The sequence below is a fragment of the Phyllopteryx taeniolatus genome, chromosome 23, assembly GCF_024500385.1.
Source record: "Phyllopteryx taeniolatus isolate TA_2022b chromosome 23, UOR_Ptae_1.2, whole genome shotgun sequence".
NCBI lineage: Eukaryota > Metazoa > Chordata > Actinopteri > Syngnathiformes > Syngnathidae > Phyllopteryx > Phyllopteryx taeniolatus.
The window spans coordinates 1,666,752-1,687,672 of record NC_084524.1 but is presented as its reverse complement, the minus strand read 5'-3'; the positions used below and the strand labels follow the sequence as shown (position 1 = coordinate 1,687,672).

The 20,921-nt window shown below is 49.4% G+C and overlaps 2 protein-coding genes across 4 annotated transcripts; both read left to right on the top strand.

The window, feature by feature from the left end:
- Nucleotides 1-380: 380 nt before the first annotated feature.
- Nucleotides 381-4,825, top strand: LOC133472742 (type I phosphatidylinositol 4,5-bisphosphate 4-phosphatase-B-like). Its single transcript, XM_061764041.1, has 8 exons — nt 381-671; nt 1,640-1,800; nt 1,884-1,990; nt 2,288-2,399; nt 2,474-2,526; nt 2,606-2,696; nt 2,762-2,895; nt 4,242-4,825. The coding sequence occupies exons 1-8, from the start codon at nt 575-577 to the stop codon at nt 4,321-4,323; spliced, it is 837 nt and encodes a 278-aa protein (XP_061620025.1). The 5' UTR covers nt 381-574; the 3' UTR covers nt 4,324-4,825.
- On the top strand, nt 4,408-20,915 carry znf638 (zinc finger protein 638). Of its 3 annotated transcripts, none has more exons than XM_061763885.1 (31): nt 5,081-7,227; nt 7,907-7,968; nt 8,129-8,356; nt 8,435-8,862; nt 8,939-9,132; nt 9,222-9,356; nt 9,484-9,582; nt 9,657-9,694; nt 9,772-10,256; nt 11,568-11,984; nt 12,048-12,082; nt 12,157-12,306; nt 12,402-12,536; nt 12,608-12,646; nt 12,756-12,881; nt 12,964-13,087; nt 13,149-13,319; nt 13,400-13,602; nt 13,686-13,820; nt 14,435-14,473; nt 14,554-14,694; nt 14,783-14,877; nt 14,985-15,008; nt 15,084-15,513; nt 15,627-17,822; nt 19,358-19,466; nt 19,556-19,651; nt 19,717-19,890; nt 20,228-20,338; nt 20,421-20,542; nt 20,622-20,915. In XM_061763885.1, the coding sequence occupies exons 1-31, from the start codon at nt 5,350-5,352 to the stop codon at nt 20,682-20,684; spliced, it is 8,682 nt and encodes a 2,893-aa protein (XP_061619869.1). In that variant the 5' UTR covers nt 5,081-5,349; the 3' UTR covers nt 20,685-20,915. The 3 variants fall into 3 exon arrangements, with proteins under 3 accessions (XP_061619870.1, XP_061619869.1, XP_061619868.1); XM_061763884.1 differs by having other exon boundaries at nt 5,085-7,227; nt 19,717-19,896; XM_061763886.1 differs by lacking the exon at nt 15,627-17,822 and having other exon boundaries at nt 4,408-7,227; nt 19,717-19,896.
- The last annotated feature ends 6 nt before the right edge of the window (nt 20,916-20,921 follow it).

Here is a 20,921-nt window from a genome sequence, read left to right as displayed (position 1 = left end):
CCAAACCTCCGTGTTGTGAACACAAACGTGAACAAATGTTTGTTCTGTAAAGTGTCTTTTGATAGTTGTGTGTTTGTATTTCTTATTTTCTTTTTACCTCAATGCTGCAAATTGTGAGATACCTAACTGACTGACTTTCATTGTTCCTGTGACATTGATGATAAAGTTCTATTCTATTCTATTCGTTATGAACTTTTCACAGAGATACATAATTGGTATTTAATAGCAATACTAACTGCCCAATCTCAAATTACTTTTCAGTGCATATTGGTAAACTGCGCTTCCGTCTTTGTTAATAACCAATCAGGTGAGGGCTACAGTGCCGTTGAGCCCGCCCACTGCTTCTGAGCTCTCAGCGGTTGAGCGCCCTTGTCCATCATTCACCAAAGTCATGTGACTCGTGTTTACGGCGTTTCACTTCCGCCTTCCGTCGTCTCGCATCACCGGATCACCATTGGAAGTTGGCAGCTTGAAAACTCGCGCAAGCTTCTACCAACGAACCGCTCCACAGTCGGCAGCCGCCGTTTGGCTTCCACCTGCGGGCAGCAGGACTGATAGAGGCCCGCCGGGAGTGATGGCGGACCGGGAGAGCTCACCGCTGCTGTCAGAGCACAACGAGCACGACGGCACAAACGGCAGAAGAGCGTATGGACACCTCGAAGAAACTCCAAGTATGTCATAAAATGTCATAAATGTAACATACACGACTCACTAATAAACTAGGCATATTAAGTTTGTTTGCTAAAGTGCTCAATTTGTTCATTGTGCAAAATGTTTCGGTCATTTCTTTCAAAGATTAACACATGATGGTATGTTTTTCCTTTCGATTTCTTTGGTGGGCAAGTTGTAAGCAATATAGATGCCAAATATAAGTCAATATTTCAAACGCATACACATCAATCAGTCATAGGACTTTGGAAGCGGAGGGTCACACTTTGAATTCCGTTGCCGACACAAAATGGAAAATGGCAACTACAGTCGTCCCTCGCCATTTCACGGTTCACTGTTGGAGGTGTCGTTCTACTGCAGATGTTTAAATCGAATATCTCATTTTGTATCGCTGATATTTCGCTGCATTGCGGGATTTTGCCAGGACCATTTTTCCTCAGAAATGTTACCGCAGCAAAAGGCAGGAGGAAAGAGTGCATAAAAGACAGAATGTCCAAAGTTTGGGATCATTTCATCTTTAAAGTGCAGTGTATCTACCGCAAAGCAGTTCTCTGACACAAATGCACGTCTACGGGAAACACTGTTAGCTAATTTAATATAGCCTACCTACGGTAGTTAGAACGAATTGTTATTCCTCCACAGGTGGTCAAGGATAGACACAGCCGCTGGTACACTTTCAATCACTTTATTGCACAAACGGGAAAAAACAAACAAATTCATTCATTTACGAGACTGGCATAGCTGAGCTCACAACCGCCAGCTGCACTCATTTGCTGATGCACACGTCACTCATCAGGTCAGGCCCCGCCTTTTAAAGCCTCACACATTCAAAGTCAAGTGTAGAGCATGAGGATGGTGACCCCAAGTGGGTAAACATAATACCTGCATCTCGCCTGTGCATGTTTCCATTGAGATGCTCACCTTTGATGAGTCAAATGTTAAATGAAAGCCCCCCCCCCCCCCCCTCTAGGTTTGGTGCTCGATGAGCCCCCGCCACCCTACTCTGCGTCCAGCAGCCCAGACAGCTGGAGCGCTCCAGTCATCAGCTGCCGCGTTTGTCAGGGAGCCATCTGCGTGGAAGGCAAGACGCACCAGCATGTGGTCAAGTGCAGCATTTGCAATGAAGCGACTGTAAGTCCCGAACGATGTAAACTCCCCACGCATTGTACGCTTGCGAGAAGTTAAAGCGCTGCGGTTTCTCCTCCCTTCTGCAGCCCATCAAGAACGCTCCGGCTGGGAAGAAGTACGTCCGATGCCCGTGTAGCTGCCTGCTCATCTGCAAAGTCACGTCGCAGAAGATTGCCTGCCCACGACCGTACTGGTGGGCTCGCACATTCTTGACTGCGTTATGGCCTACCGTACTGCTTATAATATGTGTGTTATTTCTCTGCCAAGATATTTCCTAACTTGCTCTCAGCATTTTTTTGCTTAAAAATTTTAATGAGGCATCATAACGTTTTATTGAAATGACTTCTTATGAGTAAAATTAGCTTAAAATAAGGTAGACAGATCCTGTGAGGGGAAACTCAATCGTTACAACAACAGTATTCACACACGTACACTCGTATTAATCATGTAGAGAAGACCAATGATGACATTTATGTGGTTTTCCTCCCAGTAAACGCATCATCAATCTGGGCCCAGTTCACGTTGGCCGGGAAAGTCCGGAACTGCAGCACCCGCCTGTCGGCATCCGGGTCGTCTGCGGCCATTGCTCCAATTCATTCCTGGTAGGATGCGCGCGTATGTCGGCTGTCCTCCGTCCCCTCTCGTGCAACTGACTCACTTCCCGTTTCTGTCCAAGTGGACGGAGTTTTCCGACAGGACCTTGTCCAGGTGTCCGCACTGCCGTAAAGTGTAAGCGCCTCTTCGCCGCACCGAATTGAGAACCCCTCGACAAGAAGTGACGTCCGCATTTGGTTTTGTGTGCTTTCAGCTCCTCTGTTGGCCAGCGGTACCCGAGGAGGAGGAGCCTGCTGTGTCTCCTGGTCTTCGCCGTGGTCGCCGGCTCCACCGCGGGACTGATGGTGAGTGTTGACAAACGCGAGGAGAACGCGCGCTGAGACGGACGTAACCCTCAGTTTGCATCCAGGTGGGAACGTGGCGGCCCGCTCGGGACTCGAACGGGATTTACGCCGCGTGGGTGCTGCTTGTCCTCATCGGCGCCATCGCCCTGGCCAGGACCTTCTACTGGAGATGTCTGAAAATTAGCCGGCCCATTCCGACGTAATGTGATGCCACATCATCGAGTGGACTTTTTAGATACGTGCCAAAAGTTATTTTTATCAGCAATACAATGAACCGTGGCTGTTCCTGGGGGTAAGGGACCAAGCCGGATGCTAATAGTGAATATTTCCAAGTAATCGATATTTATAATCACCTATACTAATAGTTGAAGCTACTCCATGGCGCCTTAGAAGAAGCCCGGGTTTGGGCGGCATCATAGGTCGTTAGAAAAAGAGCACAAAAATATGCGAGTATGCCTGAATAGATTTTAGTTGTGTTCACTGTATTCATGTTACTTTGTCATTCTGATTCAAAATGATCACTTCTGATTCAATGAAGTTGCACGGCACTGAGCTCATCTTTTACTATGTATTTGGTCTTATCGTACATTGTCAGACAGAGTAAGAATTTCACACAATTTAGTTCCACTCAAAAGGAAATGTGGCATTTAGGACTTGCAGTCTAGTCATGGGACGGGAATGTAGAAAAACACTACTGTACTGTCAAATAAAGTACAACGCTCTGTGCCTCATTGCCAGCCTGTTGACATAAAACAATGTCATTTTTTAAAAAAGAATAAAAGTGGTGATTTGGTATTTTAGCACTGTAGTGTATGCATTTTTCATATTAGTTTGCCAAAATATTAACTCAAGCAAGCAAGCAAGAGGCTCTTGTACGTTGAGGCTCTCAAGTGCTATTGTACTATTTGACCGATTTGTTTACATTTTTGAAGCGGAAAGGTACTTCCGCTACCGGTGACGTCACGCCTAACTCACGTCCAATAATAACGTTGTTTTCGAGCGGCTGTGGATCAGTAGGTAGAGCAAGTCGTCCACTGACCAAATGGTAGCTGGTTCGAATCCCGTCTGCATGGCGAAGTGTCCTTGGGCAAGACGCTGAGTCCTAATTTGCTCCCAGTAGGCCTGGCAGCAGTCGCCATTGCTGTATGAGTGGATGAATGTGAGGCTTTGTAAAGCGCTATATAGCTTGTTTTTTTCACAAAATGATATACAGTGGTATAATATTCTACACTGATACTGTTCATAACTTGACAAATTATTCGGGCAAGATAAGATGCTTTTGTTTATTGTTGTGAATATAAAGTGCTATTTTACGTTTTCCATTTTCGAAGCGGAAGGATATGTGTTGTTGTTTTTTTGAAATAAACTTTATTTGAATTGAAAAGCAGCGGATACAGATTCAATGGTAAATTGAGTCAAAGATAGTGCTACATCAACATAATAGAACAATGCAAGGGGGTACATAGTACAGTCATGCAAAAAGTAACAAAAATATTTTCAACAGCGTGCTAGCAGTCACAGTTGTAATTGCCTTTGGAATTTCAGAGTATTGGATCGATGGGACGTATTGTCAGCGGAAGGATACGGTGTGATACGAACTTCCGCTACATGTGACGCACGAAGCTAACGACTGCTCGCAACTTGGCGACGATGGACGTTGGCTTTTGTATTTACAACGCTTAAGCAAAAGGTAAACACACACAAAATAAATTCATTTACTATTTTGTTTTTATATTACCAGCACGGTGTGCTTTTTGATTAACATCCATTTTATATCGTGGGAAGCGTAAAGGCCTATGTTTCGTCAACATGGTGGCCGTTTTCTTTTTTCTTTTAACCAAAACATAACCGTGCTGTACTGTAATGTTGTTAATATTGTTTTGTGTCCCTGTTAACCAAATGTGTGATGGATATTTGGGGAATCCAGGAAGCCCATATGCATCGACTCGACGTGAACATGTGAATAATGCCTAGACCTGTACGCAGGCCTGGCTTATTAACGTCGCAATGCAATATTTCAAGGACACAAACACACTTTGAACGACTTCAAATGCGGTGTAAGCACATCACGTGTTTCTCCCCCTCCTAGTTTTTGTTTTGTTTTGTTCGTTTTACTCAACTACCGCACATACATTTTAGTTGTTTTATATTTGGTAAGAACTGGACTCTCTGGGATGACTTTAAGATGACTCTGATATTAAAGTAAGCATAATACAACAGAAAAAGGAATGGATGTGATTTGTCCTGCAGAACATGTTGCCCATTGTGCTGGTGGTTGGATATGCAATAAAAACAAGCCAATAAATCACGTTAGGATTTGTGTGTCCTCGATGCTCGTGCTACTTCATCTTTGTGTATTTTTTTTTTTTTGTGAGAGATGAGCAGGAAGTGACCACGACCAAGCGACTCTGAAAGGAAAAGCCGAGTGGATGAGCTGAGATGAGACATTCCCGCTGAGGAAGTGTTCCTGACCAGTGGTCCAGTTCGCTGCAATAACACCCTTTTTTTTGTTTTTTGTTTTGTGTAACTTTTTACAGCTTTGCGTTGACATCGTAGCATTGTACCTCTTCTCCCGCTCCAGGCCCCCCAAACGGCCTCCTGTTCGTTCGGTGGACTCGCCGGGAGCTCGTCCCTGATTGGCTCACGGTCAGGCATGTCCCGTCCCCTGTATACCTCTTATGCGCCTCAAACAAGGCAGGGCGAGAGAGACGCCCGTACGTCGTCTACTCTCGTAGGACTTGGACCCAGCCTCGGCTCTTCTGCCGGTCGCTCGCAGGCTTCCGGCAGCATGGCGATTCCCTCGCTGGTGCCTAATTATCGGCCCAAGCAAAGAGCCAAGACCAATGAAGACATGCAGGCTTCGGCTCAAGACGCTCACAGGCGAGAGTTCCACTCCCCGGGTGCGGCAACGAGCTCATACCAAAACATCAGCAGACACTCGGACGGTGGCGGTAGCTCCTTCAGTTGCTTGTCCAGCTATGACCGAGCCGCCGCTGACGATGCCTCCCCTGCTTATTATCGTCCGTCGGCTTTGGCGGGGGGCCGTTCGTCGTTTCGTGTCTCCGGTGAGGAGGATCGCGACCTCCGCGCCATTCCAGGCCAACATTACAGCAAACCCGACGTGGCCCAATCCTCTGAGCCCACTCACCCCAGATATACCTCTGAGACGGCAGCCAACATCCTGGTGCACTTTGGACTTGAAAAGGATGACTTGGAACATCTTATCTCCTACCCTGAAGACCAGATCACCCCTGCCAACTTGCCCTTTATCTTGCGCCAAATCCGCATTCAGAAGTCCAAGAAGGCCTCGGATGCCGATCGGCCCAAACCCATCTCTGAACCTGCCCCCGCCCGAGGCCCTGCTCGCGGGGACAGTTGGAGAAGTCCTGGACTGGTAGGGATGAAACGAGAGGATGCGCCGTCTCCTCTTCTCCAGTCGAGTACGGTCATCGACTACGGGCATATGAGCAAATACGCTGACAGGGTGGAGGTTAACGTAGAGAGCAGAACTAAAAGAGCTGAGGGCGACAATTTGATGACAATGGACAATTTGGGCAGAAGTCGCGGTCAAGAGCCGGCGCAGCAGGTGGGAAGAAGCGCCGCCGCCCTGGTGTCGTCTTCCTTGGATCAGCAGGCAAGTTCCAGCTCTTACTTCCCCTCCATCCTGACATCTGCCCCTCCCAAAATTCACGTCAAACAAGCACCGACTAGTGCACAGTCAATGTTCCCCTCTTTCTCTCTGCTGGCTAAAGACACAGATACTCGAGACATCAAATCTCAAGCCCCAAACCCCGCTAGTTTTGAGCAAGTGCAGGCTAAGCCTAAACCCAACTTTAAACCACAACCCCCCTCCATTTCGCATCGTCACATCCATCCCAGCAGACCTGATCTCGTGGTCCTCGGAGGGGATGACTCCAGCAGGAGCAGTGATGACGTGTGTAAAAGTCAAGCTCCAGCTGTTGCAGAGAAGTGCCCAAAACAGCAGACGCCTACACAGCAGCAGAATATCAAGAGAGGGCAGCAACAAAATCAGGAGTCCACGCAGAAGCCACCAGAAGTAAAGAAGCAGCAGCAGGCGCCCAAGACCGCGGCCAAGCCGAAGCCCAAGCCGCAGCCCGCCAAGCCCAAGCCGCAGCCCGCCAAGCCCAAGCCGCAGCCCGCCAAGCAGAAGCCGCAACCGGCCAAGCCCAAGCCGAAGTCGGCCGTGCCCAAGCCGCAGCCGGCCGCGACGAAGGCCTTGTTGCCGACCGCCCCCCAGTTCACGCAGCTGACGTGGCAGCAGAGTTTCACCGCGGGGCAGCAGTTTCATCCCATCCCGCCCACTCTTCCCAGCCTCTTGAGCACGCCTACACTTACGTCGTTCGCCCCGCATCCGCGTTCCGTCGCCCTCCGTCTCCCGCAACCCCAGGCGCAGATGTCGGCGTCCCTGGATTTACAGACGACAGCCATGATGCTGGACTATGTGGCGGCCACGCCCAGAGTCTTTCCACACACGTGTTCTCTGTGTAAAAAACAGTGCGGCCTGATGAAGGTGAGTGGAACTCTGCTCTCGTTCTGTCTCGCTATGGATGATGGTTGTTCTCTTTCTGTCACGCTTTGTGCGTAACACTGTTCTATGCTGTTCCACTTTTGTACTTTGTTTGCTCTGGACCAGCGGTTCATGTTGACTAATTGTCTTGTCAGCATTTGAACATTGAGGATGAACCAGCAGCAATGATGACGAAGACTACTTTTCAAAAGGTTTTTCTTGTTTTGTGTTGTTTTTTTGTGCTATTTTTATATTCAGCTTTTCAACACACCGATGTTTTATCTTATAAACAGTTGTACTCATGGACAAACATTTGGCTAATATTTGATACAACATTTGCATCAACTTGTGGGATCCCGTTGACTTACCCCCCGCGCCCCTGCCCCTGCCCCTGCGATGGCAGTTTTTTTTATTTTTTATTTTATTTTTTCTCCTGATCACGGCGTGACCTCCAGGCATTGCGGAACCAAGTGAACAACAAGGACATTTACCCGAAATGTATCCACCGGAGCTCCTTAGAGTGATTGCCATGAGGACCTGTTGCACTTCAGCAAGGAAACAAGTACTTTTCGCAGAGGAATATTAAAGTTCTGTGGCATCTGTGATTGTGAAGCCAATAGTGTTGATATTGCTGCATAGTGCTGACGGCCCTTTTTACTGACGGTTGTGTTTTGCCTGCCAGGACTGGCTCGATCACCAGAACTCCACCCTTCACCTTGAGAGCTGCAAAGTCTTTTGCAAGAAGTCAGTGTTCTTTTCCCCCCTCACTTGCTTACTTCAATAAACACAAGAACTGTTTTGTTCTTGAGATGCGCTTGACGTTGTGGTAGTCTCATAAATTTGTAACTTGGTCCGACACACATCTAATCAGATTTCTAATCTAATGTTTTATGGTGTCACTCAGATATCCACAATGGGATGGAGAGGTGGTGAATGTCCTCGAGGATAAAGAACGAGAGAAGTCTGCGTCCACCCCACAATCTCAGAGTAAGAAGCCCCAACGAAGGACTCGTTCATCTTCCCGCTCTGCTTCTTCCCGGCGCCGACGCACCCGCAGCTCGGATGCTCTAAGAGAGAAAAGGAGGAGGAGGAGTCGATCGCGCTCGCCTCACAGTTCCAGATACAAACGCAGGTGCTGTCGAGTTTTCAGCCTTCGTGCCGGACTTGATTCTTTCAGGCTTAAAATTGTCATTCTTGTCACATCTTCCAGGTCTCGTTCTTACTCCACAAACTCGTCTGACTACGGTCGTTCGCGCTCCAGAAGTTACGGAAGGCGCCCTGTGCGCCGAAGTCAGGAGGCGCATTCGTCGTCGAGGAGGAGCCGCGAAAGGCGGTCGTCGTCGCGCAGGCGGTCGTCGTCGCGCAGGCGGTCGTCGTCGTCGCGCAGGCGGTCGTCGTCGTCGCGCAGGCGGTCCTCGTCGCCGCGCAGGCGGTCCTCGTCGCCGCGCAGGCGGTCCTCGTCGCCGCGCAGGCGGTCCTCGTCGCGGAGAAGCCACGATAGGCGCCCGTCACCAAAGAGAACCCGCGAGAGACGGTCACCCTCCAAGAGGAGCCATGAAGCGACCACAGATCCGCGGAATAGCCAGCAGACGTCAACCAGGGCAGAGAGCCTTGCAAAGAAGCTTCTGGAATCAACAGGTCTGACATCCGAGTCTTGAAAGACACGGCAAGAAACAAAGTGCACGTGAATTAACCACTTTGTCTAACTGTCCAGCTGTCCAGTCTCTGTCAAGAGAGTCTGACGTGGAGGCTATGGTTAAAACTCTGGCCCCCGCCTTGTTGGCGGAACTGGCCAAATTGAAGTCGACTCGTTCAAGCTCTTCCAAAGGAAGCGCCGCTGCGGCATCCACTGCCACCACCTCATCTGTAGGCAACAAAAAGCCGGCGGTAGCCAAAACCACCTCCGAGGTTTGGTGCACGAGATAGCGAAATTAAGGTACGGTCTTTTTTCTGACTTCGTTCCAATTCTCGACGTGCTCTTCTCTGCTTTTGCACAGTCTGCCAAAGCCTCCGTCCCAACCATTGTCACACTTGGAGGAATTCACCATTCTCTCAGTTACAGCGACATTGTGTTTCTCGCCGAGCAGTGCGGAAAAACCAAATCGGTCGTCTTGTTTCGCTCCATACGGGAGGTAGCTTTCTTTGTTTCTGCCTCACACGCTCGAAAGAAAGCAAACAACAATGATCATGAATACCACATCCAGTGCTACCTTTGACTTTCGAGGCCCCACTGTGTTCACTTTGTGTGTGTTCACGCAGGCAGTTGTGTGTTATGAGAGCCAGGAAGATGCAGAGAAACTGAGGAACAAAAGCAACCTCCAACTGAAAGGTTGGCCAATCATTGTTGTGGAAGATAAGGTGGGTGTGTTGATGGCCTATGTGTCGGGTACTTCTCAGTAGATAAATCTAAATGAGTCCGTGTTCTGCTGCAGGAGAGAGTCCCCAGGGTGCAGAAGACCGATCTTCAGAAGTAACTAACATTGCTTTCTCTTCACGTGACCGCTTTTAGTAAAAGGTCATAATGCCAAAATAACATTGTTTGCCTAGAAATCCCCCTGCGCCGTCCAAAGTCTCGAAGACCCAATCGTCGAAAAGTACCTGCGCCACGCCCGCTGCTCAGGGCAAAGCGAAGAATGTCCCAAGCAAACAGATCACCAAGACGGTGAAAAAAGCTGAAACATGCACAGTGAATGCACCAGCAGGCGCTGTTGGAAAGAACGTCAACGCTGCAGACAAGCAGCACAATGTGATAGCCAAGAGGACAGAACCAGAATCCGTAGAGGTGACAGAAGCTCCGCAGCAAGCCGTGGCTGAAAGCAAGCTGCCGAAGGAAGACGTGAGCGACCCGCGACCTCCACCCGATCCAGATCGTCCTGAGCCCGTGGAAGTGGACCCTTGTTCGACGGCCGAGGAGCAGAACCAGCAGAGTACCGGGCCCGAAGCGGAACCCACAGAAGGACCAGTGCCTGCCCAAGGCGACTCACCTGCCGAACACCCATGCGACGCTGGAGGCACAGCAGTGCAGCAACAAGGTCTGTTACGCCATATGGCTGCAAGCCCCGTTTTTTCCCCCCAACTTTAAAGCCCCTAAGATGGTAATCAACACTACACTACTACAACACTTGACACTTCCTCTATATTTCTGGCCTTTTTATGTCCTGCAGTTATCGTGATGCAAAGGTTTAAAAAAAGCAACAAGTCTGTTTTGACAAAGTCAGGAGTAGATGGTACTAGAGGTTGAACGACTTCAGTTTTTTGGTAGTCGACGCTAAGCTGATGATACTCGAGTCGACTGATCGGTGACATCATTATTTTTCTCAACTCGCTATGTGTGCCAGCGTTAAATAAAATAAATAAATGACTGACTCCTCAACGCTGTTGTTGCAGGAGGGTGTTTGGTGGTGAAGAATTCCAGCTCCTCGTCAGCTAGCGTTGGCCTTTTCACAGGGCGTTTCTTATGTTGTGCATATTTTGCAAGTGATCTTCCTTTACGGTCTCATTTTTAGTTAAATATTGCCACACACTTGAGGCACTACTACTAGTTTGCTACTCGAACTCACCACCTGTTGAGTTCAGCGAGGCGTCCGTGACCAAAACACGAGAGTGGCGATTAGTTGACTACAATCAATAAACATCATTGATCAGTGGCAAAGTCAACACGTCCGTTAATCGACTATTCGGTTCAACCCCTAGACTGTACAGACACAGTTAATGTAAAAGGTCGACACGCTCGTTCAAATTCTAGGTTTAATGATTAAAAAAACAAAAATGAGACCAAGATGAATCATTTCAAAACTTGCCACCGTTGTGACCTATAACCTTTACAACTTGGCAGGTGTGTGCTGACTCCCATTTAATATAAGTTTGAATGTTATTGATGAATTCTAAACACAGACACATCCTGGTTACAAGAGGGTGTGCACACTTTAGCTACCACATCTATGTTTTGTTTTTACCTCCCCTCTCGAAAAAAAAAAATAAAAAATTTTTGAATTGGATTGTGCAGTTTCGGTTATATCACGTTTGAAATAATTTTTCGGTGTTGTTTTTTTAATATCACAAACGCCTGCTATTTTAACAGGGGTGTGTAAACTTTTTATGTCCACTATTTGTTTCCAAATGTAAGGCGTAAAGGGAGAAAGTGGTAAGAAAAATAACTAACTCCCAAGTACAGATACCTATAAAAATCTACTTAACTCATTCACTGCCATCCTTCCCGGTTAACATGGACATTTGAGTTCCAAAGCCGTCAATGGCAGTGAATGTTTTAAGTACATTATCAAAGTATTCATACTTTGTTCTTTACTGTCATTCAGTGAATCTTGTTTCCTTGGTTATGCCAGCCAAAAGGCCAACAGACGCAGCTGTCGTGGAGGAGGCGGTGACCCCACGTGGCTCTGACGCCTCACTGGTGGAGGATTTGGTGACCTTATGCGGTTCTGAAACGGCATTGGTGGAAGAGCCTGCGCCCCAACATGGCTCGAAAGAAGAAATGGTGGAAGATGCGGCGCCCCCGCGCAGCTCAGACGTAGCAGTGAAGGAGGAGGATGTGGTGGCCCCAAGTGGTTCCGACGCAGCTGTGAAGGAGACTGTGGCGCCCTCTCGCGGCTCCGATGCGGCAGTGGAGGAGGACGCGGTGGCTCCGCGGGGCTCCGACGCCGCAGTGAAGGAGGAGGTGGCGCCCCCATTGAGTTCTTATGCAGCTGAAACTCTCACCATTGGAGAGAGGATGAAAGAACATCTGTTTCGAAACAGAATCCGTAAGTCCCAAAATGTTGTCAACATAGCATATGGCTGCTAAAATGTCAATTTGTGTCTTGCAGCGTGCCTCAAAACCAAAACCTGCTTCCAAAAAAGAGTAAGATGTCGCCAGACTCTTTGACCTTTGACAGAGTGACAACAACCACTTGTCATGTTTTTCTGTCTTTCCAGTTTTTTTCACTCGACAAGAAGCATCTGTTGATAAACAACCTGCCCGATGATGTGCACAGCTACTGCGAGCAGGACCTCATCGAGGTGGTCAAGCCGTTTGGATTGGGGCCCTTGGATGAGAGCATCTACATTATTCCTCAAACAAAAATGGTCGGCACTGCTTTCCTTCTCTGATCCAGGCATGAAAAGTGTTTCATTAAGTGGCTCTTGTTGTCAGGTCTCATTTGAACACAACTATCTTTCAGGCAATTGTTCAGCTGTCGGATGCGGAGGGCGCGCAGGCCGCCAAGAAAGCCAGCAGTCGCGGAAAATTAACTCTTGGAGGCTCTCAAAAGAGACTGATCGTTTCCATCCTGGGCATAGACGTCCCTATGTGGCCGGTACACAGTCGAAACGCAATCGCACAATACTGGCGCCTTAACTCGATGTTAACCTGACGTTTGTGTTCTAGGCTGGCTTCTATCACTCGGTGATGAAGATGATGTCTTCTGTACGTAAATCAATGACTGTTAATTGTGACGACCGTGCAATTATCTTTAAAAAAATATATATATATTTTGTGAAGATCTATTTGGACCTTTGCAATTTTTGACCTGCAGCCGGTGGTGCAGTTCCGCCCGAGAACCATCTTCATCAAAAGCATTTCGCTGAGTGACACCGCCAGCCTCCGGGAAGCGTTGAAGAAGATCGGCGGTGTCAAAAACTTCATGCCGCTCCTCAACAAGGTTATTTGTTGTGTCACAACACTCATTTCACCAGCGAATGGTCAATGTGAAAGTTATTGTTGTTTTGACTTATTGTTTGCAGGTCTTTGTAGAATTTGAGTCTGATTGCGATGCAGATCGCTTGGGAGTTTGGTACTTCCTCCTCGATCAATGTCCTGCCTATCAGCTCCACAGGCTGGGCCTGCCTCGATCAGGCACCGCACTGCGTAAGTTACTCAGACTGCCGCTACCGGGATGGAAATTTCGGACTAAAGCTTTTCTCCACAGCACCGAGACTTCCTGAGAAAGCCATCCCGGACAGCAACGTGGCAGCTGCTGGGGCAACCGTTCTGACCTTTAAATTTGGCATCCCGCAAGGCACCCATTCCCCATTCTATCTGCCCATGAGGTCAAAACCCTACCTGTTTGTAACCCATTCCCCCTGGTTTGTCATCCCAGGTTAGCACCACGGTCCTTCTTTTCCAGATGCCCGTGTAACGTATGGAGTAAATAGTGGCAGTTTGTTACGCTTCTTGCAGAGTTCCTGACTATCAGAGAAGCAGCCGACATTGACAAGGCCACGTGTCACGCTGCGGTGGCGATGCCAACGATCATGTTGACGGGTTTGCCTGAACAGTATTACAAACACGAGGACGTGGCCCGGCACGTGTGGCCACATATGGACCCGAAGGACCTTCAGGGGCTGCACTACAACGTGAGCGTGCTGCCGCTCCAGAGGAGGGTGAGGACACCGCAGCTTTGCAGCGCCGCACGTATTTTGGACGTCAGTGTCCTCATCGCATCTTGTCGTCTCCTGGCTTGCAGGCTTTTGTGCATTTCAGTGAGTGGAACGCTTGCCACCAATTCCTCCGCAGTCACCTACAGAAAGCGGTGTCGGTGCAGCGCCACCAGCTCGCGGTGCACTTTGTCCTGCAGCCCATGTGCCCTGAACACAGTGAGGTACGGAAACTGGTAGGCCTGTCACGATAAAAACCTTTTTAAGACGATATGATTTTCCTGGAACTTTCACGATATAGGTCCATATACCTCACAAGGGTCGCGGGCGTGCTGGAGCCTAACCCGGCTATCTTCGGGCGAGAGGCGGGCTACACCCTGAACCGGTCGCCAGCCAATCGCAGGGCTGACGATCATTTTTTTTAATGCCTCAATAATCAGGAAAAGTAAAGCCCACCCGCTGAATCATTAGGCCGCTGAAGACGAGCCCTTCACCTGCCAAATTAAATATACGTTTACGTTGCTGTGGTCAACTATTGGCTGAATAATGTGCCACTGAGGTCACGTTTGTGTTAATTGGGGACTAACACACACAACAACTCTGAAAGAGGCGCTGACCCTCTAAACGACTTCGCCGCGGTGCAGTGAGCTGTTTAGCCAATGACACAGCCGTCCAACTCTGTCGGCTCACCACAACAATGACAATTTATCGCTTCCGTAAAAACTATCGTGCCCATTTTCTTTATCGAACGGCAATTTGTAATTGCGACAGGCCTAAGACACTGGCAACGACAACAATTGATGATGCCCACTGACTGTGATATATGCCGTCTTGACAGGAGGACAGATACGCGTCGCTGATGCGGCTGAGTTACTCGGTGAGTCGATAGCATGTCGGGACTGGGAGCCAGTATCGGGGTTCGTCGTCAGGAATGCTTCTTTGCTTTGTGTCCTTCAGCACGTCGGCGAGGTGGAGTCGCTGGCTGAGCGCCTGCTTTGTGTGGAGCTCTCTGAGACCCAAAAAACCACCATTCAATTCGTTCTACATTTGGTCTCTTCTCACGCCACGTTTGTCAACTTCCTCCCTTTGGCCAACCGGGTACAACGATCACGTTGTCTTGTCATTGTAAATCCAGACTAATGAAGCTTGTCATCTCTCTGTTTCAATTGTTATCTCCCCACTGCAGATATTCATCGAGATGGCCGACTCCACAGGAGTTACCCGCGTGTTGGAAAAATCGAAATATTTTTCACCAAGTTCTCTGAAAGACAGTGCCGCTTGGTAGGTTTTCATCACTCTTAACGCGAGCGGGTGGGTGTGGGTGTATGTCTTTATTCAACATTGTGTTAAACTAATATTCTCCAACTCCTCTTTACTCTTGTTGTCAGGATTCCAGTTAAATGCTTTGAGAGGTAAGAATTTTCAGAACAAAAAATACGATACTGTAAAGTCATACCAAAAATAGCAGCTCTTTTGTTTGATTTCAGCGTGAAGTGCTTGAATCTGCGCCTTCAGGATCAGAAGGTGATTCCATCGGATCTCGAGATGGACAGCTGCATTGAGGCCGCCCCGCAGGGTGTCTGCCCGATGTCTCCCGCCAGTCCATCAGCTGACGCCGAACAACCCACCAAGGGGTTCGCGCCAGCACCGCAGGAGGAAGAAACGGCAGCCGAAGATGACCGTAAGAAACTGGAATGTTCGATTGCTCGAGAGCCCACAGCTGCTCTCGAGGTCCGTGACGGTGCGGAGGACATTTCGGTAAAGGCGGAAGATGGGCCAGTGTCGGCTTCAGCCTGTGGTGACAGTGAGACCCCGCCGCCTGCTGTTTGCGATAACAGTGCGACAGCCGTACGTAAGGAGGAAGAGGCGCCTCCCGTTAAAGAGGAAGAAGCCCTTGGCAAAAGTGATGACGCACTGGTAATTCTTTGTGCTGTATTTATGAATTCATGACAAAACCATACTTGTGACTTCTGTGTCGATGAATGGCGAACATGCTAATTCTGATATTGACTTCTGTCTTCACCATCCAGCGGGAAGAGGATTTTAAAAACATTTCTTCAAATGCACTTCTTTTTGATGAGCAGCCCTTCAACATGGATGACTTTGTCACAGTCGATGAAGTGGGTGACCTGGAGGACAGCGGGGGGGGCCCCGCCGAGGCCCCCTCCTTATCCAAGCGAGCTTCTTCCCCAGCTGCTCCGTGGTCTGCTTCCAAAAGGACCAAAGCGAGCACCTCCAAAGAGTCAAAGAGCTGCACGGCGTCCCCGTCAGCCTCCACCAGGGCGACCAGAAGCTCATCAAGAAGGGGCATCTCTTCTGGGTCTCTGTCTGAGCCCCCTAAAAAGTCCACCAGAGCCCAAAGCAAAGCCAAAAAATCTAATAATTCCTATGTAATGCTGTTGTCTTCCACTGCTTCTGAAAAAGAGAATTTGGCGACAGTAGCCAGTGAGGAAAGCTTTCACGTCTTGGACAGTGTCGGCGATGACCAGAAAGCTCTCTCGGACGAAGCCAGCCGCATGGGGCTCGATGTCACTAGAGATGGTGCGATTGAGCCGCAAGCAGCTCCGGAGCAGGACAACAGCAGTCGGGTTGAAAATGCTGACGAAGAACAGCCTAAAGTTGAAAAGCAGGATGACAGAGGAGGAGAAAAAGAGGTGGTGACACACGTGAAGGAGGAAGATGTGGACATAGAGCAGTCGGCAGAATCCTGCCAAACAAACGAGGATGCTGCGGAGGATCCATCCTCAGTTGACCTTGACAAAAAAGTTGTAGAGACTTCCAGTTGCTTGCTAGGCAAAGAAGACACCATGGCTTCAGGGCGAGAAGCCAAAGAAGAAGAAGAAGACGACGACGACGAAGGAGCACCAGCATACCAGGTGATTGATTCTGTGGAAGAGCTCTCAGCTTCCATTGAGGAGGAGCACAGTGTCACAGAAGCATCCAAGAGTCGTGCTACTCCGAGCGGAGCATCCAAGAATAGAGCGCGGATGTCGGTAAAGAAGCAGGCGCACACCACCGCCCCACCCCATGAGCCTGAGGAGTACCTTGTGGTCGATACTTTACAAGTTGACCATTCCGGCGGCAGCACCCCCACGGCAGGTAGGAGGCGGAGCACCAGAGGAAAGACTCAAGAGAAAAGTACCAAAAAATCTGCGACGGACGAGGAGGACACTTTCCACATTATAGACTCTGTGGAAGAGGAACCGAAGGTCACCACGAGGGCTACCAGAGGGAAAAGAGGGAGGCCACCTAAGAATGACGCATCGAGTGAGAACAGAGTTCCGGTCTCGAAGAGGACAACTCCTGCTAGTACGTCGCATGAAACCGCCAAGGAGAAAACGCCAATGAAGACTGAGGTCGTCATTAAAGAGGAACCCACATATCAGGTACAGAACCAGGTGAAGGTTCCTCCAGCTCCAAAAGGAAAAGGAAGAAAGGGAAGAACGAGGAAAGAGGTGAAAAGGATAAAAATGGAAAAAAACGACACAGGCGATGAAGAAGAAGCCACCACATTCCAGGTCCTGGACTCTGTGGAGGACGAGACAGGCCAGGATCTGCCGTCTACTGAGCACACGCAGAATAGTCCAAAAAAGAAAGACGCGACCGACGACATAAATCTCGAGGATGAGGAGGAAGCGATGTATCAAGTGGTTGATTCTTTGGAGGAAGATCCGGCTCAGGAAGAGGCGAGCGTCACAGAAGTTTGCGGTCCAGTGAAGACAGAAGAACAGCAAACCGAGTTGGGAGATATAGTCACGAAATGTGACAGCAAACTGGAGACTGGCGTGAAGGAGCCAGAGGAGCCTTCCCAAATGCAGAACAAGACGCAACAACACGAAATGCCTCTTGCGACCAGCGCGCTCACGCTGGATCAAGTGAGCGACGAAGAGGAGGACTTCTCCGACGACGTGGCCGAGAAGGAGGAGGAGCCGAAGGGGCGAGCCGAGAAGGACCGGAAGAAAAGCCAGCGCCGGGAGCGGAGCGAGTCCGGCGCAAGGCGCGCCAGACGAAGTGAGGATGAGGAAGAGCTGGTCACTGTGGACGAGTTGCTTACGGAGGAGACGGGCGAGGAGCGAGCGCCAGACAGCACAACGTGGGAGGGCAACGTCTCCGAGGGGGAGCTCGCTTTGGTCACTCTGGATGAGATTGTGCTGGAGCAGAAGGAGGCAATCGGGCAGGGCCCGCCCAGCGAGGAAGGACAATCGGAGGACTGTCTGAATCCCGAGGTGACGTAGCGCTTACTACGGCCCGCGCACGTGCTGCAAAGGCCCTTTTGAAAAATTGGAAGATGGGGCTTCCAAAAATGCTGTCGTGTACCGTTGCGCACCAACATGTACGTAATTTCTTACGCCGTCATTGATGAGGGCGGTATGTCATGTCATGTCATGTCGCCAGCGGCAGCCGCCCTCATCAAAGTCTGCGTTCACGCCGACGACTCGACTTCAAGCCTTTAATGCTTCACAAAAGAAAACGATTGTTGTTACGTCATCGTCCCAAACACTTTTCAAAGGTCTTAGATCTATCAAACCTAATTTCATTCGTTTTGGGCTAAAAAACATCCAGACTTTACATCCGTCCATTGTCTTCCGCTTATCCGAGGTCGGGTCGCGGGGCAGTAGCTTTAGCACGGAAGTCCAGACTTCCTCCAGCTCTTCCGAGGGGATCCCGAGGCGTTCCCAGGCAAGCCGAGAGACTTAGTCTCTCCAGCGTGTCCTGGGGTCCCCGCCGGGGTCTCCTCCCGGTGGGACATGCCCGGAACACCTCACTTTGGAGGCATCCGAATCAGATGCCCGAGCCGCCTCATCTGGCTCCTCTCGATGCGGAGGAGCAGCGGCTCTTCTCTGAGCCGCTCCCGGAAGACCGCGCTTCTCACCCTATCTCTAAGGAAGAGCCGGACACCCTGCGGAGGAAACTCACCGCTTGTATCGGCCTCTGGGGTGAATCTCATCCACTCCCGGGGCCTTGCTTTTTAACCACGCCGGTGGAATTGAGGAGGTCTTCGAAGTATTCTCCCCACCGACTCACAACGTCCCGAGTGGAGGTCAGCAGCGCCCCATCCCCACTATACACAGTGTTGATGGTGCACTGCTTCCCCCTCCTGAGACGCCGGATGGTGGACCAGAATTTCCTCGAAGCCGTCCGGAAGTCTTTTTCCGTCATGGCCTCACCGAACTCCTCCCATGCCCGAGTTTTTGCTTCAGCAACCACCAAAGCTGAAATTCCGCTTGGCCAGCCGGTACCCATCAGCTCCGGAGTCCGACAGGGCAAAAAGGCCCGATGGGACTCCTTCTTCAGCTTGATGGCATCCCTCGGATTCGGGGATTGACGCCACGACAGGCACCGACTACCTCACGGCCACAGCTCCGGTCGGCCGCCTCGGCAATGGAGGCGCGGAACGTGGTCCACTCGGACTCGATGTCTCCCGCCTACCCCGAGACGTGGGCGAAGTTCTGCCGTAGGTGGCGGTTGAAACTCCTTCTGACGGGGGATTCTGCCAGACGTTTGTTTGTGTCTGATTACAAAAAGATTGGCGAGGTAAATCAATTGTTTATGTTGCACCTTCCATACTTAACAAAGCAAACTGCTTCACAAAACAGGAAATAAGACAACATCGCCAACCGACATCCCAAATCCCATTTGTAAAAGCAGTTATAGTCTAAATAGATGATGGAAAGACACATGACTGAACAGTGGACTGAGGAATTATCTTTTTGGAATGTGTCTTCTGAGGTAACTAAAGGTGACTCGTCGCTTTTTGCAGACTCTGCTGACTTTAGATGAAACTGGCGACGACGACGAGGAGGAGGCGAAGAAAGGCGACGCTGTGGGGACCTGCGAGTCTGCTGAACGCAAACGTAGCGATGAGACAGGTAGTAGATGAAGAAAACAAAATGCTCTATGAATGAGAGGTCAAAGGGGGACGGGAGATGTGATGTGTTCGGTTTTTCCTCGCCGTTAGAGGACGACACGACCTTGGTGACACTGGACCATGTGGGACACGTCGAAGAGGACGTCTTGAGATGCGCCATCGAGGAGAGACGCCAATCGACGTCTGGTTAGCATCATGTAGAGATGGTTTGAGAAAGTGATAGGAATCTAAATGACGTTCTTGTGTCGCAGAGAGAATCTCAATCGGAATGAACCAGGTGGAGGCGGCGGCGGCGCGTGACGCTCCCCGGCCACCGATCGTCCACTTGGAGGACAAGCAGGAAAAGGAGGAGTGGGAAGAGGAGGAGGACAAGAAGGAATCTGCATCTGCTGGACAGCGCGTCCAAGGTTCACTGCAAAAACTGGGTAAAGGTAATGAAGGGAGGACTAGATTACTTCATTGAAACACAATTATCTGCCGATAGAACGGGAAAATTTGACTTGGCGAGATTTCTTCAAACTGCTATCACTGTTTTAAATTCAGTTTTTATTTTATAATAAACTTGTAATGTGTAAAAAAAAAAAAAAAAAAAAAAAAAAAAGTCTTAAGTTACAACAAGCAATTTTTTACCTTGATTTTGCGGTATTTTATATTTAAAGAAATTCGATTGGATTTGCAGTGAAAGCAGCCGAAGGGCGCTTGTTTGTAATGGCCCGTCATGTCACCTGTCATGTGACCGTTGTTGTTGGTGTGTGCCTGCAGGCAAACGCTTGGCGGAACTCACTTTGACCCCAGTGAAGCGATCACGTTCTGAGTCTCCGTGTGGCACTGCGGGTTTTGTACTGCCATCCTTCAAACCCAACAAGCCTCTCGGTACAAAACGCACATTTGATTCTTGTAACCTTTGTTGTTGTTGTTGTTGTTGACGTTTCGTGTCCTGTTTGTTGGTGCGCAGGTACAGAGTTCATCATGCCAAAATCTGGTTATTTCTGCGACCTCTGCGCGGTTTTTTACGTGAAAGAGAGCACGGCCAAAGAGGTGCACTGCAGCAGCAAGAGACACTACGACAACTTGAAGGTGCGCCCCGCAAAAGCCTCTTTCGCGCGCCGCCTTTCTGCACATCTCCCTTGACATAACACGTGTTGTCTCTCCGCAGAACTACTACCGCAAGTGTGAAGAGGATTCAAGAGCATCCACTCAAGGCTCCGTCTCTGATTGAACTCCTTTCCCAACGACTCTCAAATGTTTCCTTTTCACCTTTGAAATGAGTTTTCCTTCGTACAATTTGGATTGAAGAGCTCCAGCATGTTAACGTTTTTAGTCTTTTTGGTTTTTGTAGGTAATGCAAAGGGGACACAACAGAAGTTGTCATGTAAGAGTTTGTTTTTTTTTGTATGTAGTCAGATCGATGACATGTACACTGTTTATTAAATGCTCACTGTAAAAGGTTTTCCTG

What these genes read in the sequence shown, in the direction of transcription:
- LOC133472742 (XM_061764041.1), top strand. Translation starts at nt 575, where the DNA reads ATGGCGGACCGGGAGAGCTCACCGCTGCTGTCAGAGCACAACGAGCAC. An exon ending in ATTGCTCCAATTCATTCCTG is followed by an intron (nt 2,400 to 2,473) that starts GTAGGATGCGCG and finishes TTTCTGTCCAAG; the next exon opens with TGGACGGAGTTTTCCGACAG. An exon ending in ATTAGCCGGCCCATTCCGAC is followed by an intron (nt 2,896 to 4,241) that starts GTAATGTGATGC and finishes TTGGAATTTCAG; the next exon opens with AGTATTGGATCGATGGGACG.
- znf638 (XM_061763884.1), top strand. Translation starts at nt 5,350, where the DNA reads ATGTCCCGTCCCCTGTATACCTCTTATGCGCCTCAAACAAGGCAGGGC. An exon ending in TTATTCCTCAAACAAAAATG is followed by an intron (nt 12,307 to 12,401) that starts GTCGGCACTGCT and finishes ACTATCTTTCAG; the next exon opens with GCAATTGTTCAGCTGTCGGA. An exon ending in GCAAAAGTGATGACGCACTG is followed by an intron (nt 15,514 to 15,626) that starts GTAATTCTTTGT and finishes TTCACCATCCAG; the next exon opens with CGGGAAGAGGATTTTAAAAA.